The sequence below is a fragment of the Barbatula barbatula genome (genome assembly GCF_947034865.1).
Source record: "Barbatula barbatula genome assembly, chromosome: 23".
Lineage (NCBI taxonomy): Eukaryota > Metazoa > Chordata > Actinopteri > Cypriniformes > Nemacheilidae > Barbatula > Barbatula barbatula.
The window spans coordinates 11,685,602-11,703,412 of record NC_136786.1 but is presented as its reverse complement, the minus strand read 5'-3'; the positions used below and the strand labels follow the sequence as shown (position 1 = coordinate 11,703,412).

At 39.2% G+C, this 17,811-nt stretch overlaps 1 protein-coding gene across 4 annotated transcripts in view; it reads right to left on the bottom strand.

Annotated features, from left to right (window-relative positions):
* Window positions 1–17,811, bottom strand: part of stau2 (staufen double-stranded RNA binding protein 2) — a 78,253-nt gene that overhangs the window by 13,414 nt on the left and 47,028 nt on the right. For all 4 annotated transcript variants that reach the window (XM_079447264.1, XM_079447265.1, XM_079447262.1 and 1 more), the window contains exon 13: window positions 16,994–17,107. In XM_079447264.1, coding sequence (XP_079303390.1) covers window positions 16,994–17,107 — 114 coding nt within the window. The remainder of the gene's footprint in view (window positions 1–16,993; window positions 17,108–17,811) is intronic.

Sequence of the window (17,811 nt, the reverse complement as noted above, 5' to 3'; positions counted from 1 at the left end):
AGTAACGTGAGAGGCCGGTAAAAAGAGAATCTCACAGAAAGCCCACCGTTCACCCAACATCAAAGCTCTGGAGACAACTCGCAGTAACATTCCTGTCTCTCGTTTGGAAAGCTGCCGTACTGCACCCGAAGCGCCCTGAGAGGAGAGGCCTACAGCACCTATATTTCACATCCATAAAGTCTGAACAGGCCGGATATCAGATGAGGAGCAGATGAGCGCCGCTCCAAATGAGCCACTCTGGAAGCAGGACATACCAGAGCCTTCGGCTCAATGAGCTGTGAAATCACACATAAAGAAGAAACCAATAGGAGGGAGATGTGGAATTTCAGCCACTTATCAAATCCAGCTCACAGGCGGTTTCCGAAACATCTGAAGAACCTTCAGAGATGTGTAAACACACTCGCTTCAGACCATAGAGCTTGATGGAGAATTCATTTTAGATTTAAAGATTTGTAAAAATTTTAGATTAAAATAAATTCAGGGAATTAAAACGAATTTACGCAATTTAAAGAAATGCAGTTTTAAACTATAAACTATATTTTTCAGCATGATTTATGCCATAAAAAAAGCTTCCATAGAAGCCACATATGGAGTAAAAGAAGGACGTGATAAACAGAACACCCACAACATTTTCTGTCCATGCCCAACAAAATCTGCTTTATTTCTTTGAATTGCAATCAAGTCATTTCCTCTTCCTGTCATAGCCATTTTATTTCATATTCCAACTCGTGAACTGAAAGGAAGCCAAATCTGGAAACAGCCCAACAGAAGAACAAAGAGAGCCTCTCTCTTTCTTCGAGTCTCGACTCTGTTTGTCATTGAAGCGATAATGGTCTGTGGTGAAAACGGCGAGTGATAAACACTCCACACATTTGCACGTAATTTATTGTCGCTCATCAACACGTTCTGAACTCGCGTCTGCTGGGCTCCTTGCTAATTGTAAAAACGTCAGGCGCGCTCCACGCAGTGTGGAAGCGTTAAATGTGTTCAGGACTTGGAGGGCTAAACCTACTCCCTTTTTAGGGGGAAAAGGATAGAATAAAAAGCCCCATTTGCTCTTTTCACCTCTGCGCTTTACATAAACATATGCTCTAAAGCCCAATTGTGTATTCTGGATTATCTAATCAGACAGGTGACTAAACAAGCATTAGGTGAGAGGTAAATTGTTTTATTATGTTGATAGATTCTTGGCTCGGGTGAGAGCAACTGCACTTTTTAACATTAAATTTGAAAGATTTTATTGCATAACCAAAGATGGGAAAGTCCTCAAATGATTTATATTTCCACAATTACATTTAGTTTAGCGCCACTTGAGACAAATAGTTTTTTTCTATTTGACTATACACATCTTTTATTCTAAAGGCATATACTTAATAAGTTTTGTAGACGAGTGTCATAATGCAGTCAAAACTGTTTCTTTCATTACAAAACTACTTTTGTTCAGTATTATTTTACGTATAGTACAGTATAGCAGCTATATAAAAAAAACTGACACAAACAAAACTACAATTGTTTACATTTTTGAAAAAAGATGACTGAAATGAATGACTGAATGATGAAAAAAAGAAAGCAGTCCATAGAAGCAAAGCATAGATGGGAACTTCAAAAATATTGTTTAAAATTCACATCTATATGAAATTTCAAGTTGATAACATGCAAATCTGTCTATAATGTAAATATAGCCAATACATATAGACAGTTTCATCTTAAACACTTTTTTTATGAGCCCAATTTAACTTCCGGTACATTCACAAAGAATAAAGAGTGCCTGTAGATTTTTCTGATAACAATAAAAGGAAACCGAGAAGAACCGTTACTTGGATAAACTTCTCACTCCAATATTTTGAATTTAGCCAAAGCTCAACCGCTAGATGTCAATAACCCATTCGTTTGGTTTAAATGCGACCAAACTGCAGAACCCATTCAACAAATCTTTTATTTATTACAATTATTATACAATAAAATAATAATAAAAAAAATATGAACATAAGTCACATTAAATATAGTCAGCCAAACACAAAGCGGAAGTTAACTGGAGGTCAGGTGCGCGCGTCCGTTGAAACTGTCTTGTTTGCATGACTATCATTTTAATATATGGAGAAAATATTAAAAAGTAACCCTAAAGATTTCAACAGTAATGTATGTCTAGTGTTTAAGTGTGCGATTTCCCTTGGTCTAGAATTACTGGAAGTACATATCATATGTTGAAAAACATGTATGAGGATAACATGAAGACACCTGAAGTGAGATGCATCATGGCAATGATACAAAAACTCTATTAAACTGATAATATCAAACACTGATGCAAACAGGCCTTTACTACAAGTTACACAATGTGCTCAACTGGTAAAGCAATGCATTAGCAACACAAAGGTAGCGGTTTCGGCGAGTACACACATATCGATAAATAAAAGTATACCTTGCTTGAATGCAATCTAAGTCGCGTTGCATTATACTGCTACAAAATGCGTGAATCTACACGATGGCGAATGAACAGTTTCAAATGAATAGATAGTCAGATTTTATTTTTTTTAATTAAAATCATCTCTAAAGCTTTAAACCACACCTGCCTGTCAATCAATGTATTGCACTCTGTTTAAAACAAGCATCTGCATTCACACAGGTTCAGAATAATCAAAATTCCAGATTTTGCCTTCTCATGGAACACGTCCAGAATGCAAGGTCAATAATTGCCTTAAACTCCCTGGAGAGAAGGTCTCGGTTGACATGGGAAGCCATAAATTAGGACTCAAAATGCAGCAGTGTGTCATGCGTCATTAGGGCCGGAGAGGGCTGCTTTATCTGTTCGTCATTCAGACACCGTATATGGCACCTCCCATGTCAAAACACAAACCACATGGGAAAGATGGCTGCGGGAAACCGCATACATTCACATCTGAGCGAGCCAGGCTGGAACCGCCACAATCCACAGATCATACATAACAGAAGAGAATTTCTGTCATCACTTATTCACACTCGTGATCTACAAAACCTGTACATGACTCTTTCTTCTGTGGATTACAAAAGAAGATATTTTGAGAAATGTCTCAGTGGCTTTGTGTCCAAACAATGGACGTCCAGTGATGTTGTGTCTTAAATGTGGTTTACAGTAGAGATGCTGCAGTAGGAACAAGGAATTATGGGGGAAAAGCGTTCCACTGACATCACAAAGAACAGTAGAGGGATGCCACCATGGAACAGGATTCCCTTCCTTTCAGCCTGGAGCATCTCTTATCACCTCTACCTCACACGCAAACACTATAATCTGCTCCACACAGGTAACCCAAGGCATAATGGAAAATTGTGGGCGGACACTAGGATCAGCCTATAAGAGAGATGTGGTGGGCTTTCCCTGATTTTCCTAACCAACCATAGATTTCCTCATACTGAAACTCAGGCCCGAAGAAGCAAAAAGAGAGGCAAGCTGGCCTGTTGCGAAGATAGCGAATGCAAATGGAGGTTTTCTTATCGGCAGTTAGCTGTCATGTCACTGCATACCTAGTGGAAAAGACCTTTATAGAATAAGCTCAACAGTCAGGAAAGTGTTAGGTTTAATGCGGGTATGTAATCGCTTCCTGTCGTTTGCATAAATAATACACTGACCAGCAAGATTGCAACCTCCACATTTTACTGAAGGCTATTCAGTGTTTGGTTAAGGCCTTGAGAAGTAATGTGATGTATTGGCTCTGCTCTGAATCCAAGGAAGCTGCCTAAATAGACGGCTGACATTGTTGCTAACTAAAACGGATGACGTAAGGAAAAACGTGTTTGGATAAAAGCGCTTCCTAAATGAAACAATGTAACCGTGCATAAATGACTAATCTGAAAGAGTATTATTATTTTGGGTCACCATTGAGTCGCATAGTAGTCTTTTGTCCTACTATGGGAGTCAACGGTGACCAAAATGGCTTAGTTACAAACTTTCACTAAAATATCTTCATCTGCGTTCAGCACAAAAAATACATTTATAGAGGTTTGTAAAAACACGAGGGTGAGCAGATGACAACATTTTTGGCTGAACTATCCGATAAATTGATTTTATACATTTTAAGCATCATCGCATAACATAATCACCCTGGTCGCATATACATTTTTACTTCAATATCATGTAGCCCTAATTTATATTTTATATTAATATTTTCGAATGCAATCTTTTATTTCAATTTTACACTTCCCCCCTCAAAGACTACGTAGAGCACAAAAGGTCTATGTGTATGCATGTAACAACCAAATCCTGTAACTGGAGAATGTTTGCAGTCAGACAGCGTTTTACACCCCTCAGTCCCTCCACGCCACCCCCCGCCTCCCCTACCTTCCGCACCCCCCATATCTGCCTCAGAGGAGACTTTAACCACTCCATATCCAAAGGGGATGTGATAATAAAACGCTCAAGTGAATGGTGTAATGAGCAGGGCCCATCCCTGATGGCGTGCAAGGATCCCCATTTCTCAAATCCCTCTCACCATCTGCCTTTCCCACCGAACACGGTGCTCGCCGCTGTTGTAAAAAACCCTGCAGCAGATCGCTCCCCCCTCCATCCAAAAAGTGTTGGAAACTTGACCGTGTTGTCAAGGGAACGTGCGCCACAATCAGGGGATGAGATTTGTTTACAATAAACATGCTGGATTGTTTGCACGAGAGGGGGTTACTGTTCATGAGATGTGATGTAGCTTACATACTGACACTTTGGACAAAGATTGCATAACATGAGTCTGATTGGACAATTAATTTAAGGAAGGTATGCGCTTCGCAGAGCATTCAGATAGTGTTTGAGAGAACAGGGCAGTTATTTCAGTAATGCAATCCTCACCAATGATGTCAGAGGCGCTGACTGCATAAGGGAAGGTGTGCAAATAATGAGATTTTATACGTAATCCAATAACGTTAACAGCAGCATGCTGAGTGAATTAAAGAAATGTCAGTGTATTTCCTTGGGACACAATGAAAGGGATGTGTATGTGTGTCCTATAACTGACAGAGTACAAGAAATTGTGAAACAATGAAGTGATTTACTTTAAAAAAGTTTTGAAGAGTGACCATAGGTGGTCATATAAAATATATAAATAGTACTGTCTGAGCGATTTCATTTTATTCAATAAAATTGAGTTTATTCAATTCAAACTTATTTCTGTAGTGTCTTTCATAATTTTTACAATAGTTGCAAAGCAACTGGGAAATACATACTAGCCTTAGAGACGCGAGGAAACAACAATACAAAATTACGTAATTATACAAACTGTAATTGACATTTGGGAGTATTTACAGTTTTAAACCTTCATTTTCTTATTCTCCATCTGAAGACAAAAAACACTAATACACACAAGAACACAAGTACAACATGATTGCATCCCAGAATTCCCTGTGCACGACTCACGGTTATATGCCAACTCAGCCGGTTGCATTACTCCCTGCAGACCGGCAACTCCTGTAGCAGAAGCTCTTTAAAAGGAGGGAAAGTCATCAAATTCATTGCGATTTGAGTTTACGGGCAACCTCACACGCTTTTACAACATGGCAAACAGATACTAAACACCAGGTAATGCAATTTAACACATGATTAGGATGGAGCTAATTAGATTGTAGACAGTAAAACTAAAGAGTCGTAAAAAGGTGCACCGCGTGATAGACAGACTGCCTGAAACAAAGGAGGCGAGTATGAAGGCCTCGTTCCTGCAGCTGCGTCCATCAAACCAAAAGACCAGACTTCAGAGCATAAGATCTTCTGCTCCTATCTTCTTTCGTCTATGCTCCCTCTATCAAAGGTCATGGGACTAATGGGAGACCCTGTGGCCTTCTGCAGCTTCAGAAAACATTTTCTTGCCCACTGGCTTCTTATAAATCAATGGACTGCCATGCCGGCGTCTTCTGTGAAGTCAAGAGCACGACTCATTACAAAGATTCACTCTTGTATTTGCAAGGCCATGCGAATGCGCTCCAAGGTTATGGGGAGGGCATAAAAATGAAATCAGAAGATGACAGATTAACAAAGGCTGTACTTTGAATAGAAAAGCTTAGTGTTAAGCACAGCTATTTCATTCAAGGTCTACTTCATGTTTCAAGGTTCTTACGTTTAATGCGCAGTGGTTTGTGCATTGTCCTGGGATGCATTTCTTCATGCATTTATTAAATCTAAATTATACAATTCGAGGTCCATTTACACAAAAAACGAAGAAAGAAATCTAAAATTTACTATAATTATATACAGTATATATATATAACATGCTACATAAAACATCTAGAATACTTTCTATAATATAACTATAATAACTACAGTATTTTTTTCATTTCATTTTTATTATATTTGCAACTACATTAATGCAGCAGATGTAATGTATGTGACACAAAAAAATCTGAAACCCTACTGTATAAGTATTTGACTGAATATATTAAAAGTATATAATTTCATTATGTAGACTGGAGTTTACTAGAATACTAGTATTTAGTTTACGAAATATTTTAATCTAATATCAAAACCTTCTACAAAATGAGAGGCAAATTGAAATTTTTATTTTGTGAAAGTTTGTTTCTTTCTACATTCAAATAAACAACAAATCCCACATTGCTTCCCATATGTGGATGTATTTTCCTATGCAGTCAGATATTTTGAATCAACATTAGTAAATATATTAATAACTTTATAAATGGTTTCAAAATTCAACTGTTTGGGTGGTTCAATAAATTTAAACGGCACAAGACAACCTTCACCTTCCATTTTAAATATGTAAAAACACATGCCATATTATGATACAGACAATACCAAGTGCTGCGCAATTTGGCTGCGCTCATCTCCTGTCTAATCTATGCACATGAGAGTAGAGGAAGATGCGATAGGACCACGCAAAATGAGTTTCCTTTTCCAATCAGAAAATGCAAAGGCTACATTAATCTGACATGCACTTCCCGAGGCACTTCCATCTCCACCCACATCTGTAATAATAATCTGTCTGAAAACTGACAGTGAAATTCGTAAATAAAATGAGCAACATTGAATTACAGTGTTGGGTGGAATACTTGAAATGATACTTTTGCTAAAAAATATAGTCTTAATACTAGTGATATAGTCATTTATTTTACAAAACCCGGAAAAGCTAAAACACTAAAAGCCTTAAATAAACCTAATAAAAAAGTGTGTAGTATGCAATGCTTTTAGGACATAAAACAATTTAAAAAATGTCAAATAAATTTGAAGTTAATGCATGACTCTCCTCTGAAAGGCAAAGATCGCACTGGATAATAATTGTATTTTTTTACACTGGATGTGCCATTCAAATTTCACAATAAATGTGCCTGTTCCCTCTTCCTCTATTATTTAATAAATCAAAGACTTTGCAAAAATATTTTTAATTTCGTAACATTAAAATGAAATATTTGGAGACCCAATCAGAACAACACAAAGTTTATAAAATGAGTTTCTAATCCGATTATGCGCGTTTTCAACTTTCATACCTGTACATACTTGCTTTTCGTAATCTGATTACCATCATTCAAATATATGGTTCCTGACAACATTAGGGCAACTCATCAAGCTCCTCGCCCTACGACATACCAGACACGCACACACACAAAAAGCCTGTTGTTTGCTTTAGCAGCAGGAGTGTGTGACACCTCAGTCGTAATCCGCGTTAACCCCCGGTGCACTCGTTGTTCACGGCCGTTTCATGATGTCTGGTCTGTGACGCGCGAGAATGTGTTAACTGAAAGATGAGAAGGGCCTTCCAGACAGAAAGAAAAACATTCTCACACCGGCCCTCTCATTTCCATAAGAGAGCTCTGATTGAGGTGCTTATAATTGATTGGGCAACTAATGCACCCCCTGCTAAGTAATCCACATAAACCGGGACTCAACCTCATCCTGTGATCTGCAAAATAAACGTTCACACACACCTGGTGTGAAAATCAAACGTACTCACACACAAACGCAATGGATCTCTGAACAAGCCGCGACACTGCGTAAGTAATACTCTATCATTTCAGCAAGGACATACTTTAATTACATGTTGTCAAAAATTTGTTTATAATGAATAAATCAACACATATTGGATAGTGTTTCATAGCAGTGGAAAGCGGCTACTTGTGGTTAATTATTACAAAACAATGAGTTTCATTGTTTCGTATATACGCTTACAACTATATCCGCTAAAGGTTTGTTCCCGGTAGAAGCGCTCTACGATGATTAATGTAGAAGAGCTCTTAACCACAAGACGCGTGTCACATATCAAGTTAAGGGAGGATTTCGGCCTCTGCATTTCACGCTTAAGCGTAACTAGGAAAGCAGATGAAGAACAGGATTTTTTTTGAAGTCGGTGTGTTCCTGACTGAGATTTTCGACGCACCTCTGGGGACGAGAGGCCTGTGTGTGTCATTCCCTTGGGCTTGTAACTTGTGTTTAGTAAAGCTCTCCATCCTCTCGCCTTCACGATACGTTAAATCGTCGACATATACAGTTAAACAAAGAGCCGTGTAAAGGAAATACATAAATACAGGAAAACATTACATACAAAGTGTTTTAGATTGCCACAAAACCCCAAAATTAACTAAACAAATATTTTTTTACTTTTTATTATTTCGAATTACGAAACGAAAGAATGTAGACTATTTCTTGTTTTTTTGCAAGTGTGACTTTGTTTTCATGACAATTACGCATGCTATTTGTCTCTCTTTTTGACCTTTTTACACTCAAGTGTTTTTCATTGAAACACTTGCCTGCGATTCTCACTTTTAACTAGTTGTTATTAGCATGCCTATTATTGGTTTATAGGTACTTATAAAGCACATATTTTGCATGACCATACACTACATCAGGGGTCTTCAACTACTTTTCCTCGAGGGCCAGATTCTTAAAGTATAAATGGGACGCGGGCCAGTTTTTTTTTTACCATATCCTAATTTCTTCTGTAATTTTGTATTTCTGTTATTTATTGCATTTTGTTCCTTTTATACTGTTTTTGCTGCCATTACTTTTAGATCATATATTAAAACATGCAGTCAGATATTGCGTGAGCCTTTTTATGATATTTAATTAAAAGGGATATTGTCTTTTTAATTGTATTTTATATTCCTTGATGCATTAGTTTACCCTAAAAAATAAAATTGTTGATAAGTCTTGATTATGAATATTGCTTTTGTATTGAATGTAGCAATGTTTGGGAGTTCAAAGATGTGGCATCTCAGGGCGTTCATTTCTTACAACACACCGCTCTTAAAAGTCTCTCCACATATTTGAAATGTGAAGGCGGGCCAGGTAAAGATGATTGGTGGGACGCATTTGGCACGCGGGCGGGCAGTTGACTAGCCCTGCGCTACATCCCTGATCCTAACCAATACATAAACCTAACAGCTACCTTACTACCTATTAATAAGCAACAACTAAAGAGTTCTTTGAAGAAAAAGTCATAGTTAATGGTTTGTTAATAGCGAGAATTGCCCCCTATACTGAAATGTGACCAAGCATTTTTACTGTGTTACAATAATGTGTTACATTCGGGCGCCCTCCGCATAACGCAATTTCGCCATCAGAAGGGTCCGCGGACATCTGCGCGCAGTTCTAATTTTGACGAAACGCGCCCAACAGCGCAAGCGTGAGAAAATGTAAAGGGCCCACTACGTGACAATACACACACAAAAGGTGTGCAGTGTACCATTGTCCGATACAAACCAACAAGCTGAAGCCAAGAACAGTAAGCTAAAAAGCATATCCTTCTCCATACTGTTTGGTTGTTCTTTGTTGTCTTGCCGATTGTTTATAATGGCAAATTACTTCCTCTATCATTCATTTGCAGTGGGTCTGTGAATGAAGCCTCTCAGCGCTGCCCGCTCACGGTAATGTGCATGTGTAACTCGGACTCGGTGCTCGAGACGGAGGGGGAAAGTCAAGTAAACAAGTAAATTTCCGTTTACTGTACATGTTTACGTGAGATTTACAGATTATCTGTTTCAAAGGATCAAACAGAATTTGACCTTTACTTGAATTGATTAACTGATAATTACTTCGCAGTTCGGGAAAACAATAAATTCACACACCACCCTCAACAGCACTTATCAATGACCATTGGCAAAACACTGAGCCGGGTTGGCACCAAGGTGCTAATGAATGTAACACTAAGCACACAAGGGCAAAGGTGCGAAAAAACATCAGCGTCGTGTCAGAAAAGCTCAGAGAAGTGAGGTGTTTGGTCAGAAATGATCATTTCACCACTAACACCCAGAGATGCAATGAACTTGCAGTTAAGACAAACATATGTTCTCACTCAGCTACTAAGCCTTTGTTTTGTTTTACTCCTCGAAGAATAAACAAAACCTTTTAGACAAACATGAGCGAAGCGAAAATGAAGACCAATTTTGACGTGAGATGACAAAATCCACCAAGCCCTGGACAACAAACATTCCTCACGATTTTGGGCATGAAGAGCAGATTCTTTTCATAATGCTAACAAAATCCAAATCAATGAATGTGGGTTTGAATAAATATGGCTTGAAAGGTTAAAAATGTAATAGAAAGTAGAATGCAGAAAGGTAGAAATTTTAACAAAAGCCCTTCAGTGTGGGATAATTTGGTATCAGGGCCGCAAAAATAATTAAAGGGAAATTGGTTCACTTAAAAATTCTGTCATAACTTACTCACCCTCTTGACCTGCAGACTTTCTTTTTCCGCAGAACACAAAAATCGATAATATGAAGAATGTTGGTAACCCAACCACGGGCATTGGGCACCTTGCATTGGTTTTGTGTTTATACAATATAAGTGAATAGGTATAATATCTTTCGTGTTCAGCGGAAGGAAGTCAAACAGGTTTGAAATGACCAGAGGATGAGTAAATGATGTTTTTTGGGAGAACTGTCCCTTTGAAATAAGTGTTAATACTCGACTAGTGAAACGCAGCACAGATCTGATCATTTGGTCTCAATGAATCACAGCCAAAGTTAAGTGATTTACCCTCACTGCATAACTCAACACCACAGCAAACATGTGAACATAACTCAAAGTGAAACTGAGATTCAAACCTCATGAAAAAATTTAGTGGGAGACCTGGCACCACGGGCAGTTAACTCCATAGAGTCTGGCTTTTAAGAGTCAGTTGAGGTGTTAATGTCCTATTATCAAGCCTTTTGTGTTTGGAGAGGCCTCTTAAGGTATCAACAAGTTGCCCTTAATGTGCAAGTTCATGTTTAGATTAGCGGGCCGACAATCACAACCTCTGGCAAAGCTTGTTGAGGGATGTGTGGTCAATGAGAGAAGAAGAAAAGATGTTTCTTTCCTCTGTTCTCCCCCCTCCAGCCTATCATCTCTTGACGCTTCGTTTGAGGTCCCACACATTCTAATGCGCTCAACTTTGAAAGTCGTTTCCTAAGAAAAACAGACGAGAGACGTGCGAGCGTGAGTGATGGTCTGATGGAAGGCCTTTGTTTGCTCACCAAAGCCCGCCACTGCTGATGCGACGGGCGGCCGGGGGGGTCTCGATGAGACGATCTGAAACAGTGACGTTCAAAGACGGCCTAATGGGGTCCGGCGCAGCACGGGCCGACTTGACAAATAGGCGTTGATCAACTTGCTGCCTCCTGCTGAAAGCCGGGGCTCAAAACGTCGCCTTCGAAACGAAGGGTTTCGCATTCCACGTGGGGAATGGAAAGATGAGCTTGTATCAGTAAATCGCGACGTAAGATCGTCATTATTAATTCCTTCTTGATACATCGCGAGCAGCGATAAGGGTTCACATTTGACCTGTGCGGTGATGACGGACATCCAAGAGCAGAGGAGCTAAAAGACGCATGGGAGATGTTAAATGACACGAAACATCAGGAGGAAACACAAATCTCCATTAAATGGAGAAACAAGACGGAATACAACGGGATAAAAAAAGAAGAAACTTCTAAAGTAACATTCACATAAACACTCACTGGATCAACTTGTAAAACATTGAGTCATATTTCAAAAAATGCACCCATCCCAACGTGACGGCCCCATGTCGGCCATGACACGAGATTTTTAGTCTGACCGGTGTAAGGTCATTAAGAATTGATCTGTTTCTATTTAGCAAGAAGCTGTAGGAAATATCCTGGGGATGGCCACATGACAAAAGCTCCATACAATTCACCAATCCCGAAAAGATTCAGAATGTGTTGTGCAAGTCCGGTCAATAGCTGCATTCACCAAAGCTTCCAACTGAGTGGCCCGTTTACACTGGTTACATTACATCCTTACAATGAAAAAAATATATATTTTGCATATATATAAGTCTGTTTTAGAATGATTAGACATTTCTAAGATAAAAAACTATTGCAAAATTGTGTACTGGTCACACATTGAAAAAGCAGGCATTTTTTACGTCGAGTAATGACAAACAAGTCCAAAATTAATAACTACAAAGCAGCTTTATTTTCACTGGATTCTCACTACAATACAGTGATGCACGACGACATTAAATAGCTGCTAAAAAGTTATTTTCTGTGAAACCAGCATAGATTAAAATCAATAAATAATATCATAAATCATAATATTTTCATTTGGAATGATTTTGGAATGAAATATTACTAATTTCAGCAATATATTCTTAACAGGTTTCAGTACGCTATTGTTTCTACTGTGTGTTTTTGTGTGTCTATGCCACTCCTCAAAACTCTTTCAAATTACAATCTGCTATTCTTAAAGTTGTACCTACTTTGTCCATTTTTAATATTGAACTGTGTGTTCTTAATGCTATGTCTACTATAATAACAATATTCAGCAGTGTATTTCATAACCTTCAATTACCAGGTCTCTGCTTAGTGGACATTCAAAACACAAAAAATCTTCAAAAACTAATCCTCTTTAAAATAATAATCCTCCTCCAAATAACAAAGATTAGCCCTTTGGGTTTTGTTTTTACGTAATCGGATTTCCTACAGGTGCTGTTGTAGGCGACAGAGACGTTATGCAAGACCCAGTCCATGTCAAAGAGAGAGGACGCGAACAGCTGCCGAGTTGAGTAACACGCCGAGACCCCTGACAGGGGCGGCCTGCTGTACTAACGTCTCCAGCCCTAGTCCAGAGTAGACTTCAAACGGCACAGCACCCAGCAGGAGATCTTCTGAAGATGGACGCAGCAGCCTCTCAGCCATGAATCAGGCCTGTCAATAGCTGTCCGTTCTCTCAACAGGTGTCTGGATTGTCGCACTTTCTCCTTGCCTTTTTCGTAATGAAATAGCCATTTCCCCGCAAGAGGAACACGTTCGCGCCACGAACGAGCCTTCGGTTAGAATAAACTAAACTGTTATTGAAACGTACAAGATTCAAGGACACCACTTGATTGCTGGGAAATAATGTCTGAGCAGACTGAGAGGGGAAATCTGTTTGCTTCACACTGACAGGCGTTGGAAAAATGTTGAAAAGGACGGTTGATGTTTTAAGTCAGATCTACAATGAAAAAAATACCCGTTATGTGAACACACATTCTCTCGAAAATGTGTCTCTCAGAACAAAGATGTGCAACAACTGCTGTAGACAAAATGGCAATTAGATATATTATCATTGTGCATATCACTTTTTCTATAATTGTGTAGAGAAAAGGGAATAAAAAAGTAGCAAAGTTTCGACAACTTGAAGGCAATGACAGCCAGCTCTTCATTTCAGATCTTCAGAAACAAACCAGCTCTCATGTGTGAGGTTGCAGTATTCCCAAGCCTCAGTTTGATGTCTAGAGGCAAAGACTCATGGGAAAAGAGCAGCCAGCTGAGCACAGCGTGCACACACAGCAGCAGCCAAATTCGTCCTGTCACATTCGATATTATGGGCCTCCTTGTTGTATAAGCAACACCTCGCGAGTGGCTTCGCAAGTTCTTTGCTTTGACATGTTTGTTGCCGTTGCGGGCCGATGCCTGTTATTTCGGCTCTGCGGAACACGAACAATTTAAAGGCTCTAACAAGCCAAAATATAGACGCAGCTTTCCTGGAATCAAGTTGTAAAAAACGTTTTGGAACAATATACTGGATCATTTCAACCCACTGTTGATATGCGTAAAAAGAATGCAACCACGCTAACAATGATGCTTCAAAGAACCAGAAATGCAAAGCAAACTTCTCGATCTCACTAATAATAATAGACAATGGTATAAATAGTCATAACTAACTCAAATGAAAATTAAATCCAGCTAAGAGAAAACTTCCAGTGAGTTTGACACCAAAGGTAGGGCATTCGTGTAAACATATGTCAGGCAGATGGCATTGCGTAGCTGGCACGGGGTCGGCGGGGGCACTCAGCTGTATATCTAAACCACCCAGGCCTTCCAGGAATGCACATGGAGGGCCAAGGATCAGGGCAGGAGGGGTGTCAGGCAATGGGGGTTCGAGGCCTTCCTCAGCAGTGAGAAAAAGCAGGGCCACTTGCCTTCTGAACTGACAAGCTCTGCAGGAGCCAGGAAAATGCAGGAGCGACTCTACACAGCTCTCTGCAGGACTCTGTCAATTCTACCAACGAGTAAGTGTCAAGCGGTGACCTGGTACTTTGGTCGAGTAGCTTACGGCCAATCAGAACTCATTTTAATGATGTCTATACTATACTATACTTATACTTTACTGTTACCCTTATGAAAACTGGAGGCACTGTAGAACACAGATGTGATGGTATTGTAGCAAAAAATAAGCCAACTGCGCTGCAAATATGGAAAATGATGCCAAAACCTTTTATAAGACCATAAAGCATTTCAGAAGCATTTTAAAAAGAGCAAGTCAGTTGCCTTTATGTTTATACAGGTATCCTGTATAACTGGTGTAGGTTATCACATTCACTATGAACATTTTTGCACGTTTAAGTTTTCAAAATATAAAAGTGTCAAAATTTTGATCTTTATTTGATTTAGTTGCAGTACTGTCCATTCTTTTTATCTAAAAAAAAATCTTTTTTTGTGATATGTTTGACGTAAGAGTGGGGTTGTGCTCTCTGTTTTTCTAAAATACGCTTCTTTGTTTTGTTATGTTGTGTTCTACATATTTCATCATTTCCAGTTGACCTTAAAAAAGAAAATCTCTGTTAAAAAATGTGTTCTTTACCCTCATGTCATTCCTAACCTGTATGACTTTCTTTCTTCAGCAGAACGCAAAAATTATATTTCGAAGAATGTTGGTAACCGAACAACCCTGACCTCCATTGACTTCCATCGTATGGAAGTCAATTCTCAAAATAACTTTATTTGTGTTCAATAGAAAGGAAGATTTAAAACTACACAGTGGCAAAATAAATGACAACATTTTATTTTTCGGCTGAATATCTCTTTAACACATGTAATACTGTAAAGCTGCTTTGTAACAATGATGATAGGTGCTTTGGGAATAAATTTACATTAAATCAAATGTTATGAAATGGCATACAGCCTCATATTATTATTGCACATATTCAAAAATCTAAAGTCATGTTCAAAATACCACTATCCTTGTTAATGCATGATATAAAAAGCCAAGTCACATCAGAACACTTTCATCACCCACAGAAATGTCCCATTCATCTTAAATGACAGCATGCTGGTAATCTTCAGGAAAGAGTTATCAATTGACCCAATCGCAATCCCATTGGCCACACTCACAGCTCTTGTTAGAGAGATAAGCCAATTCAAGCTGGCCCATGTGATCACGCCTACATGCATTATAAACCCCATCCATACAGCACGCCATGTGACGTCATTTCCTCAATTTTAATAACACACAATAACCTGCTATGAGCTATTAACCAACTGCATTCAAAATCATTGAAAATCATTACGGGTGAGACCGGGCTAGTTGTCACAATGGCTTTATATAAGTAACAACAGGCTAAGAGAGGACTTCAAAATGGGACTTAAGTGTAACGACTTGTCATCTGTATACATCACAACTATGGAATATTGAAATGGAGCATAAGGACCAAACACAGACTGCATAGCAACGGAGCAACTCGAGCCAAAAAGTGTCACAATCCAAAACCAGTCCGGTCTCATTGTTCTGACTCCCTTTGTGGCTGGACGCCACTGTCCTAAGAATCCTAAAAAAAGAAAGAAAAGGAAGGCTCCCCAACAGTCATGCACCAGTGCTTTTGGCAACAACAAGCCCATGGCCTATATTGCCATCATTTTGATTTGGCTGCTCTGTCCCCACAACAGAAATCCCCATTACCGGTTATAGGACAGCCTTTATTAGAGAGTGGAGCTTTGAAGGGCAGAACAAAAGAGACTTCTATGTTTAGATTAGATAATGTAAGCAACCGCTTTTCTGCATGGATGACGCTGCACAATACGCCACCTCATGAATAACCAGCCAGCCCGGATCCTGGGGTCCTTTTTTGTTTCATAATTACAGTAAGAAAAATGAAAAACGAAAACCTAATCAAATGCGGTCTGGTCTGTGACAAAATCACGCTTATCATTAACAATGGGGGTTATGGCTGTGCGCGGTCGCCCAAATTTTGGCGGTGATAACATCTCGAAGAGTTAAATGCTGGTGATGCCCGCGAGATAGCGCAGAGAAGGAACGCCAACAGCTGTGCATAATCGCACATATCCAAGGAAACTCGGCAAACAAACAGTGCAATGAAATATCTGTGCACAACATGTTCTCCCTGATGAATTTCCGTAATGAACATCTTTTAATGACAGCACATTCTGTGGTACTTTCGGACTTGTCAACACTACTCTATCAATTGGTTTACCCCTTTTTCAAATATTGCCTTTGTACTCCAAAGCAATCAACAAATAAGCCTGGAATGATGTCTGCTGGCTGGAAAAACTATTGTAAAAAGTGACGAAATCAAATCCTGTTAAATAAATCATTTCTTAAATATAACCTAGTTAACTCAGATGGCCCCGAGAAGTATTGGGACACTTTTGGATAGAACAGATACAAACAAATGAAGCCACACAGGTGTAGCAGAGTAGGCATTTATTTAGTTATATTATACAATCAGATCAAATGATTGTTCTGCCAAAGGTATTCAAAGTCCCAGATGTTAAATATGGTCTCATACCCCACTGAAACACATATCAGTTAATTTACCTGGTCATGGCTAGCTGGAATGGAGCTCCCAATGCCGTGGAAAGTCATCTGCACAGGTGACAGGGTGAGATAAGTTATGCACTCTTTATCGGTTTGCCTATCCGTGTACTGCACCTGCATGAGATGAAACAACAGAGAAAAGGGAATTTTATTTTGACATGCTTTTCAATGAATGTCTTGCATTGTGGTTCTGACCTCAGAAACTTGAAGTATAAACTTGTCCCAAAGACCTGGCTGGTAATCTGTGCCCAGTTTTGGTTGACAATGGCAGTGGTTTTGTTTGAATATATGTTCTTGAGAATCTATGCTTTCCTGCTCTGATGGTGAGTGCAAATGGATATGGTGATTTTGAGACAAGTTCTGGCAAAGTTTTGCTCTCTGGGGTTTCTGGGTGAACACCTCTGCATGTCAAACTCTACTCAGCAACACTTCAATTGTGTCTGGGGGGGGGGGGGGGGTGGTGTGTAAAGATTTTTGGACTCTGTATGCTTGGCCACTTTTGTGCTTGACCTATATACACATCAGATTAGCAATGATGACCAAAGCTTTGGGGAGAAGGACTGGATCAACTATTCACATTAGAGGTGTCACAATATCGGGTGTTGACAATAACAGTGATATTGAAAACCATGGTTATCAATTTTTTGTTAAAATGATAGTTCACCCCAAAATGAAATCCTGACATCGTTTACCTTCCCTCTTGTCATTTCAAACCTGTATGTCTTTCTTCTGCAGACCACAACAGAAGATATTTTGAAGAAAGTTGGTAACCGAACCCGTTCCCTTCTTTTGTATGGACACAAAACCAAAGCGTGTGA